Source organism: Onychostruthus taczanowskii, unplaced genomic scaffold (genome assembly GCF_017590055.1).
Source record: "Onychostruthus taczanowskii isolate IOZ18803 unplaced genomic scaffold, ASM1759005v1 scaffold331, whole genome shotgun sequence".
NCBI lineage: Eukaryota > Metazoa > Chordata > Aves > Passeriformes > Passeridae > Onychostruthus > Onychostruthus taczanowskii.
In genome coordinates, this window is record NW_024500695.1 from 44,002 (window position 1) to 53,382 (window position 9,381).

Genomic DNA, 9,381 nt, shown 5'->3' on the forward strand with positions numbered 1-9,381 from the left:
CCCCACTGACCCTCCACTGGCCCCCCCCGCGACTGTCCCTGTGTCCTCCTCCCCACACTTTGTCCCCTCTGTGTCACCCCCTGAGGACACCTCGTCAGCGAGGAGCAGCGCCCTTGTCCCCCTGTCCTTCTGTCCCCTTGTCCCCCTGTCCCTGTCCCCCTCAGCAGCAGCTCAATGTTTAGAGCAGCGGGACGGGAGATCTGGGTGACAGTGGGGACACGGTGACAGTGGGGACACACAGCAAGGACACGGTGACAGTGGGGACACACAGTGGGGACACGGTGACAATGTGAACACGGTGACAACACCGCGTCCCTCCCGGCCCAGCGCCACCCACCGGGGAAGGGGCGGGGGGCGTGGGGACAGATCCGGGGCCGAGGGGACACACCTGGGGAGGGGACACAAGTGACCCCACCCTGGAGCTCGCCAGCCCCGCCCCACTCAGGTAACGCCCCCTCCGAGCCCCCATCCCCGGAGCCCCCCGGCTCCGCTGTCCCTCGGTGCCACCCCTGGTGTCCCCCGGCCCGTGTCCCCCATTGTCCCCCGGTGCCATCCCTGGCCCGTGTCCCGGTGTCCCCCGTTCTCCCCGGTGCCCCCCGGCCCCTGTCTCCCATTGTCCCCCGGTGTCCCCCCGTTGTCCCCCGGTGCCCCCCGGTCCCTGTCCCCCGTTGTCCCCCGCTGTCCCCCGCCGTCCCCGGTGCCACCCGCCGTGTCGCGCAGACCATCGCGGACTCGAGCCCCATCAAGCGCTCGGCCTCGCTGCTGGGCCAGCCCCGCGCCCGCGGCGTCCGCCTGGACGATTTCTCCCTGGAGCGCGTCCCCCCCCCCGAGGACGCCCAGCGCCACCCCCCCCGCCACCGCGGCCACCGCGGCCACCGCGCCTCCGAGCGCTCGCTCAGCCGCTACACGGACGGCGACACAGGTGCGACCCCCGTGTCACCCGCGGGGACATCCCCACCCCGCCCCGTGTCCCCAAAGTGACACCACAGCACCCCCAAATCCCCCCAAACCACCCCAAAACCCCCTAAACTGCCACCAAACTGTCCCCAAAGTGCCACCAAACTGTCCCCAAAGTGTCCCCAAACTGCACCTCCAAGCAGCCCCCAAAGCACCCCCAAAGTGTCCTCAAATCCGCCAAGGATTCAAAAAATGCCCCAAGGAGATCAAAACCCCCCCAAAAACCGCCTCAAGGGGACCCCCAAGACCCCGTCAGTGACCCCACAGCCCAGGGGAGCCCCAAAATCCCGGGGGAGCCCCAAAATCCCGGGGGAGCCCCAAAATCCAGGGCAACCCCCAAAAAATCGCCAAATCCCCCTAGAATTCCTCAAATCCCCCAATGATTTAAAAAATGTCCCAAGGAGATCAAAACCCCCCCCAAAATCCCCCAAAAACCGCCTCAAGGGGACCCCCAAGACCCCGTCAGTGACCCCACATTCCATGGGAGCCCCAAAATCCCGGGGGAACTCCCAAAATCCAAGGCAACCCCCAAAAAATCCCCAAATCCCCCCAGAACTCCTCAAATCCCCGATTTTTGGGGATTCCCAAAACCCCCCCAAGGATATCAAAACTTTCACAAAAAAAACCACCCAAAAACCTCCACAAGGACCCCCCCAGGGATCCCACATCCCAAGGGAACCCCAAAATCCCAGCGGAACCCCAAAATCCAAGGCAACCCCCCCCTCAAAAAAAAACACCAAAAAGCCCAACATCAAATCCCCCCAGAACTCTTCAAATCCCAAATTTTTGGGGATTCCCAAAATCCAGTGATATCAAAAGCTCCCCAAAGACCCCTCCCCCCAAAAACACCTCAAGGGGACCCCCAAAACCCCGCCGGTGACCCCACATCCCAGGTGAACCCCAAAACCCAAGGCAACCCCCCCAAAACCAACACCAAATCCCCCCAGACCTCCCCAAAATCCCCAATTTTCGGAAAATTCCCCAAATCCCCAACCCCTCCCCCTATCCCCCCCCACACGGTGACAACCTTGGCCAGCAACTAAGCACCACACAGGCACTTCCTGACTTCTGTGCTGCCGCAGAATAAAGGAACTGAATTGGAAGGGTGAAATTTAGAAAACTCATGGGTTGAGATATGAGTTGTTTAGTAACTGAAGTAACAATAGTAATAGCAACAATGATACTGCAATGAAAAACAAAGAGAGAGAAATAAAACCCAAGAACAACAAGTGATGTGAATGAGCAGCTGACTGATGCCATCTTGTCCTGGAGCAGTGTCTGCCAGCATTCCCTCTCATTTTACTGCTGAGCATGGTGCTGTATGGTCTGCAATATTCCTTGGATAACTGGGGCCAGCTCTTCTACCTGTGTCCCCTCTCAGCTCGTGAAGAGCAGAAAAGGCCTCGATGCTGCTTATGCTCAGCAATCACAGGAACATCCCTGCATTAGCAGCACTTCCCAGCACAAATCCAAAATGTAGCCCTGTGCTAGCTGCTGTGAAGAAAATTAATTGCACCCCAGCCAGAGCCAGCACAAGCAGCTGGCTAACTCCCTGTAGATGCAAAATCTTTACACCTGGGCAGGGCCAGTTGCAGCTTTCCCTGTTGTTGCAGTTGCTCAGCAGCTGACATGCAGTGGCTCTCCGAAGGCACCGGCAAAGAGGAATCTGCAGACAGCTCTTTCCAGCAGGATCCTCAGCAGAACGAACCGTGTGTTCTATATAGGCACAAAAGTTGGAAGGCACCTCTGGGTGTCATCTAGTCATGCCCCTGGCTCAGAACACTGCCCTTCTTCACCAGGAATAGCTGAGATATTAGCAAAGAGCTGCGGCACTGTCAGTGCAATCTGGGCTCTTCTTCCTTGGACAGTTTTGGGAGGGAAGCACGTTATGTTAACCACCCAGTTTCACTGGAACAACTTAGTGGTTCTGCCAATGCTTAAAGAGGATGGTGGTGACTTAGACAAGGATGGCTTACAGTGGTCATGTCCAGGAAGTAGTGACATTTCTGTGAGCTGTATAAAAGAATCTTAGAACAAACAAAAAAAATCTTCCTCCTGTAGTACTAGTTTGTCATTTGGAAGCAAACTCTGAGATATTTCTACTGAAGTATCTCATTTTTGGTCATGCAAGAAGCAGAAAACAGTAAGATAGCAGTCCCTAGCCCTTGCCATTGTCATACTTGCAAATTCTTTCTAGAGCAAGGATGCATTGGTTATCCAGAACAAATTGTTGGAGTCTACAACTTCAACAGGGTAGTGTACTCTTAGATGAACCCCCCCCTCCAAAAAAAACCCCAAAAAACCCAACATCAAATCCCCCCAGAACTCTTCAAATCCCAAATTTTTGGGGATTCCCAAAATCCAATGATATCAAAACCTCCCCAAAGACCCCTCCCCCCAAAAACACCTCAAGGGGACCCCCAAAACCCCGCCGGTGACCCCACATCCCAGGTGAACCCCAAAACCCAAGGCAACCCCCCCAAAACCAACACCAAATCCCCCCAGACCCCGGCGGGGGCGGCCCGTCCCCCCCCCGGCCCGGGCGGCGGCTGCCCAACGGGTACTACCCGGGCCACGGCGGCACCGGCAAGGGGCGGCCCGGTCTGCGCGACCCCTACAGCGAGACGGACGATGACTGCTGCTAGCGGCGCCTCCCGCGACGTGTCGTGGCCCGATATATCGCGACAGCGTGTCGCGGCCGGGGGGGTGGAAGTCGCCCCCCACCCCGCCCGCTCCCGGGGGTTTGGATGAGTTTTATCATCTGGAGGAGCCGCCGCGGGGGGGGCGGCCCCGGGGACCCCCCCCCCCGGGACCCCCCCGAAGCTCCCCATGGGCGGGGGGAGCCCCCGGCTCCGGGAGGAGCCGCCGGGATGGGAGCGGAGCCCGGGAGGCTCCGGGATGGGCAGCGGGTACCGGGTACCGCCACCGGGAACGGCGGGAACACCGGGAATACCGGGAGCACCGGGAAAACCGGGAACGGACACCGGGACCGGGAACCGGCACCGGGCACCGGGAACACCGGGAACACCGGGAACGGGCACCGGGAACACCGGGAACGGGCACCGGCCCCCCCCCGGCCCAAGGCACGGAGGCGGCGGAACCGGGGCCGCCGCCATTGCATGAACCGAGTTACCGAAAATAAAAAAGATCAAAGACAAAAAAAGGCAAAAAAAAGAAAAAAAAAAAAAAAAGAAAGAAAAACAAACAAACAAAAAACCGAACCCGAACCCGAACAGCCCCAAACCAGAACCATTAAAAAAAAAAGGAATTTTGGATCGAGCCCGTCTCGCTCCTTCCCGGGATCGCGGGGGGGGCACGGGGAGGGGGGGGCAGGGCCAGCCTGGAGCCCCCCGAAGCGCGGGATGGGGGGGGTGAGGGGGGAGGGGTCACACCGGGAGCCCCGGGAGTCCGGCCGTGTCCGGTTCCGGTCCACCGGGGGGGCCCCGCGCCAGTTTGGGGGATCCCCGTTCCAGTTCCGAGGGTCCGGGGGCGTCCAGAACCGGATCCGCGTGTCCCAGGGGGACCCAGAACCGGTTCCGTGTGTCCGGGGGGGGGTTCCCGTTAATGTCCGTGTGTCCCGGGGGGAATCCCCGTTAAGTTCCGTGTGTCCCGGGGGGTTCCAGAACCGGTTCCGCGTGTCCGGGGGAGGATCCCCGTTAATCTCCGCGTGTCCGGGGGGGGGATCCCCGTTAATCTCCGCGTGTCCGGGGGGGATCCCCGTTAATCTCCGCGTGTCCGGGGGGGATCCCCGTTAAGTTCCGTGTCCCGGGGGGGTTCCCCGTTAATCTTCGTGTGTCCGGGGGGGATCCCCGTTAATCTCCGCGTGTCCGGGGGGGATCCCCGTTAAGTTCCGTGTCCCGGGGGTCCCCGGAGGGCTCAGCACGCCCCCACGGCGCGGACCAGGAAACCGAAAGCGGCCGCGGGCGGCCCCGAGCAGCGCCCGGGCGGCCCCGGGGGCAGCGGCGGCGCCTCCGCCTCCAACCGCGCCCGTTTGCTCGGTACCGGGCCCCGGGCCGGCCCCGCCGAGCCGCTGCTGCGCCGCTTCTGCCCGGCCCGGGGGGCTCCGGTGGGCCGGGGAGCGCCGGGGGCAGCGGGCAGGGGGTCCCGGTTCACCGGGTCCGGGGTGGGACGGGGATCCGCGGTCGGTGGGGGGTCCCGGTTCCGGTTCGCGGCGCTCGAGGGGTCCTCGCTCGGTCGCCCGGGGGGGCATCCCCGGTGCCATTCACTGCGGGGGGCTCCGCCCGGTGGGTTCCGGTGGTCCCCGGTGCAGTCCCGGAGGGGGTTCCCCCATTCCTGCTCGGTCCGGGGGGTCGTTCTGTCCGCGCTCGGTGGGTTCGGGCACCGGGGGTCCCCGCTCGGGCCGCCACCCGCTCCGGGGGTCGCTCCGGTTTCCGCCGCCCCGGGAATCTCCGGTCCCGGGATCGCTCCGTTCTCCGCCGCCGCCTCGGGAAGCTCCGGTCCCGGGATCGCTCCTCTCTCCGCCGCCCCGGCAATCTCCGGTCCCGGGATCGCTCCGTTCACCGCCGCCCCGGGAATCTCCGGTCCCGGGATCACTCCGCTCCCCGCCGCCCCGGCAATCTCCGGTCCCGGGATCACTCCGCTCCCCGCCGCCCCGGCAATCTCCGGTAGAGGGGTCCCTATGTCCCACATTTGTTTTTGGGGAGGGGGTCTCTGTGCCCTCCATGATTTTGGGGAGGGGTCTCTGTGCCCCTCCCGTTTGTTTCGGCCGGTGCCTGCGCCCCTCCATGTCTTTGAGGAGGGGTCCGGTCTCTGTGCCCTCCATGATTTTGGGGAGGGGTCTCTGTGCCCCTCCCGTTTGTTTCGGCCGGTGCCTGCGCCCCTCCATGTCTTTGAGGAGGGGTCCCTGTGACCCTCTATGATTTTGGGGAGGGGCCCCTGTACCCCGCCATGTTTGGGAAGGGGTCCCTGTGCCCCTCCCATTTGTTTTTGGGGAGGGGTCTCTGTGCCCCCCCATGTGTTGAGGGGTCTCTGTACCCCCCCGTGTATTTGGGGAGGGGTCCCTGTGTCCCCCCATATTTGGGGAGGGGTCTCTGTACCCCTCTGTGTATTTGGGGAGGGGTCTCTGTGTCCCCCCATATTTGGGGAGGGGTCTCTGTACCCCTCTGTGTATTTGGGGAGGGGTCCCTGTGTCCCCCCATATTTGGGGAGGGGTCTCTGTACCCCTCTGTGTATTTGGGGAGGGGTCCCTGTGTCCCCCCATATTTGGGGAGGGGTCTCTGTACCCCTCTGTGTATTTGGGGAGGGGTCCCTGTGTCCCCCCATATTTGGGGAGGGGTCTCTGTACCCCTCTGTGTATTTGGGGAGGGGTCTCTGTGTCCCCCCACATTTGGGGAGGGGTCCCTGAGCCCCCTCCCCTGTTTTGGGGGTCTCTGTGCCCCCCCCATTTGTGTTTTTGGGGCTCCCCGTGCCCCCCTCCCCAACCCCGGGATCCCCCNNNNAATTTCCGTGTGTCCCGGGGGGGTTCCCGTTAAGTTCCGTGTGTCCCGGGGGGGTTCCCCGTTAAGTTCCGTGTGTCCCGGGGGGATCCAGAACCGGTTCCGCGTGTCCGGGGGGGATCCCCGTTAAGTTCCGTGTCCCGGGGGGGTTCCCCGTTAATCTTCGTGTGTCCGGGGGGGATCCCCGTTAATCTCCGCGTGTCCGGGGGGGATCCCCGTTAAGTTCCGTGTCCCGGGGGTCCCCGGAGGGCTCAGCACGCCCCCACGGCGCGGACCAGAAAACCGAAAGCGGCCGCGGGCGGCCCCGAGCAGCGCCCGGGCGGCCCCGGGGGCAGCGGCGGCGCCTCCGCCTCCAACCGCGCCCGTTTGCTCGGTACCGGGCCCCGGGCCGGCCCCGCCGAGCCGCTGCTGCGCCGCTTCTGCCCGGCCCGGGGGGCTCCGGTGGGCCGGGGAGCGCCGGGGGCAGCGGGCAGGGGGTCCCGGTTCACCGGGTCCGGGGTGGGACGGGGATCCGCGGTCGGTGGGGGGTCCCGGTTCCGGTTCGCGGCGCTCGAGGGGTCCTCGCTCGGTCGCCCGGGGGGGCATCCCCGGTGCCATTCACTGCGGGGGGCTCCGCCCGGTGGGTTCCGGTGGTCCCCGGTGCAGTCCCGGAGGGGGTTCCCCCATTCCTGCTCGGTCCGGGGGGTCGCTCGGTCCGCGCTCGGTGGGTTCGGGCACCGGGGGTCCCCGCTCGGGCCGCCACCCGCTCCGGGGGTCGCTCCGGTTTCCGCCGCCCCGGGAATCTCCGGTCCCGGGATCACTCCGTTCTCCGCCGCCGCCTCGGGAAGCTCCGGTCCCGGGATCGCTCCTCTCTCCGCCGCCCCGGCAATCTCCGGTCCCGGGATCGCTCCGTTCACCACCGCCGCCCCGGCAATCTCCGGTCCCGGGATCCCTCCGTTCACCGCCGCCCCGGCAATCTCCGGTCCCGGGATCACTCCGCTCCCCGCCGCCCCGGCAATCTCCGGTCCCGGGATCACTCCGCTCCCCGCCGCCCCGGGAAGCTCCGGTCCCGGCAGGCTCTCGGCGGCCGCTCGGGCGCTCAGGTACCGGTGTCGAGCGGCTCGAACGAGCAGCGAGAGCTGCAGGCTCCGGTGCAGGCGGAGGCCGCCCCGCCGCACCCGGCACCGGTAAAGCTTCCACACCGACACCGTCAGCAGCCGCTGCGCCTCCTCCATGGCGGCGGCGGCACCGGGACTGCCCCGCTCCGGCCCCGCCGCGCTTTTTGTACCGCCCTGACCCCCCCGTGCTCCCCCCCGCCACCGCATCCGGCCCCGGGCCTTTGAGGAGGGGTCCCTGTGACCCTCTATGATTTTGGGGAGGGGCCCCTGTACCCCGCCATGTTTGGGAAGGGGTCCCTGTGCCCCTCCCATTTGTTTTTGGGGAGGGGTCTCTGTGCCCCTCCCGTTTGTTTCGGCCGGTGCCTGCGCCCCTCCATGTCTTTGAGGAGGGGTCCCTGTGACCCTCTATGATTTTGGGGAGGGGCCCCTGTACCCCGCCATGTTTGGGAAGGGGTCCCTGTGCCCCTCCCATTTGTTTTTGGGGAGGGGTCTCTGTGCCCCTCCCGTTTGTTTCGGCCGGTGCCTGCGCCCCTCCATGTCTTTGAGGAGGGGTCCCTGTGACCCTCTATGATTTTGGGGAGGGGCCCCTGTACCCCGCCATGTTTGGGAAGGGGTCCCTGTGCCCCTCCCATTTGTTTTTGGGGAGGGGTCTCTGTGCCCCTCCCGTTTGTTTCGGCCGGTGCCTGCGCCCCTCCATGTCTTTGAGGAGGGGTCCCTGTGACCCTCTATGATTTTGGGGAGGGGCCCCTGTACCCCGCCATGTTTGGGAAGGGGTCCCTGTGCCCCTCCCATTTGTTTTTGGGGAGGGGTCTCTGTGCCCCTCCCGTTTGTTTCGGCCGGTGCCTGCGCCCCTCCATGTCTTTGAGGAGGGGTCCCTGTGACCCTCTATGATTTTGGGGAGGGGCCCCTGTACCCCGCCATGTTTGGGAAGGGGTCCCTGTGCCCCTCCCATTTGTTTTTGGGGAGGGGTCTCTGTGCCCCTCCCGTGTGTTTCGGGGGTCCCTGTACCTCCCCGTGTATTTGGGGAGGGGTCCCTGTGTCCCCCCATATTTGGGGAGGAATCCCTGTGCCCCCCCCATATTTGAGGAGGGGTCTCTGTACCCCCCCCGTGTATATGGGGAGGGGTCCCTGTGTCCCCCCATATTTGGGGAGGGGTCTCTGTGCCCCTCCCGTTTGTTTCGGCCGGTCCCTGCGCCCCTCCATGTCTTTGAGGAGGGGTCCCTGTGACCCTCTATGATTTTGGGGAGGGGCCCCTGTACCCCCCCATGTTTGGGAAGGGGTCCCTGTGCCCCTCCCATTTGTTTTTGGGGAGGGGTCTCTGTGCCCCCCCATGTGTTGAGGGGTCTCTGTACCCCCCCGTGTATTTGGGGAGGGGTCCCTGTGTCCCCCCATATTTGGGGAGGGGTCTCTGTACCCCTCTGTGTATTTGGGGAGGGGTCTCTGTGTCCCCCCACATTTGGGGAGGGGTCCCTGAGCCCCCTCCCCTGTTTTGGGGGTCTCTGTGCCCCCCCATTTGTGTTTTTGGGGCTCCCCGTGCCCCCCTCCCCAACCCGGGGATCCCCGCCCCCGCCACTTCCATGCCCATATAAGGCAACGCTGACGCCACGGGAAGGGGGCGGAGCCACGCGCGGCAGAAAGACGGGAACCTGCTTCCGCATGCCCATATAAGGGCAAAAAGAGGCGGAGCCTTCCCTGCGCGCCCCTCCCCGGGGTTTTCACGACCCCCCCCCATTTTCCCAGCCCCCGGGGCCGTTTTTGGGGGTCGGGGGGCGCGGCTGTTACAAACTCTGTGTTTATTTTCACTATTCACACGCTCCCTCGCGCCCAACAGCAGTTCATGTGCAACCTCCAGCGTCGGGGGGGGGGGCTCG

The 9,381-nt window shown here is 64.5% G+C and overlaps 2 protein-coding genes across 2 annotated transcripts in view; one reads left to right on the plus strand and one right to left on the minus strand.

Annotated features, from left to right (window-relative positions):
- Positions 1-3,602, plus strand: part of CACNA1A (calcium voltage-gated channel subunit alpha1 A) — a gene marked incomplete at its 5' end in the record, with an annotated part of 47,579 nt that extends 43,977 nt beyond the window's left edge. Inside the window, 2 exons of the mRNA XM_041410759.1 lie at positions 664-922; positions 3,463-3,602. Coding sequence (XP_041266693.1) covers positions 664-922; positions 3,463-3,602 — 399 coding nt within the window. The remainder of the gene's footprint in view (positions 1-663; positions 923-3,462) is intronic.
- A 2,860-nt stretch (positions 3,603-6,462) lies between these two features.
- Positions 6,463-7,657, minus strand: LOC121339160 (basic proline-rich protein-like). Its single transcript, XM_041410757.1, has 2 exons — positions 7,310-7,657; positions 6,463-7,219 (listed from the first exon to the last, which is right to left on the minus strand). The coding sequence occupies exons 1-2, from the start codon at positions 7,625-7,627 to the stop codon at positions 6,665-6,667; spliced, it is 873 nt and encodes a 290-aa protein (XP_041266691.1). The 5' UTR covers positions 7,628-7,657; the 3' UTR covers positions 6,463-6,664.
- Positions 7,658-9,381: the final 1,724 nt, after the last annotated feature.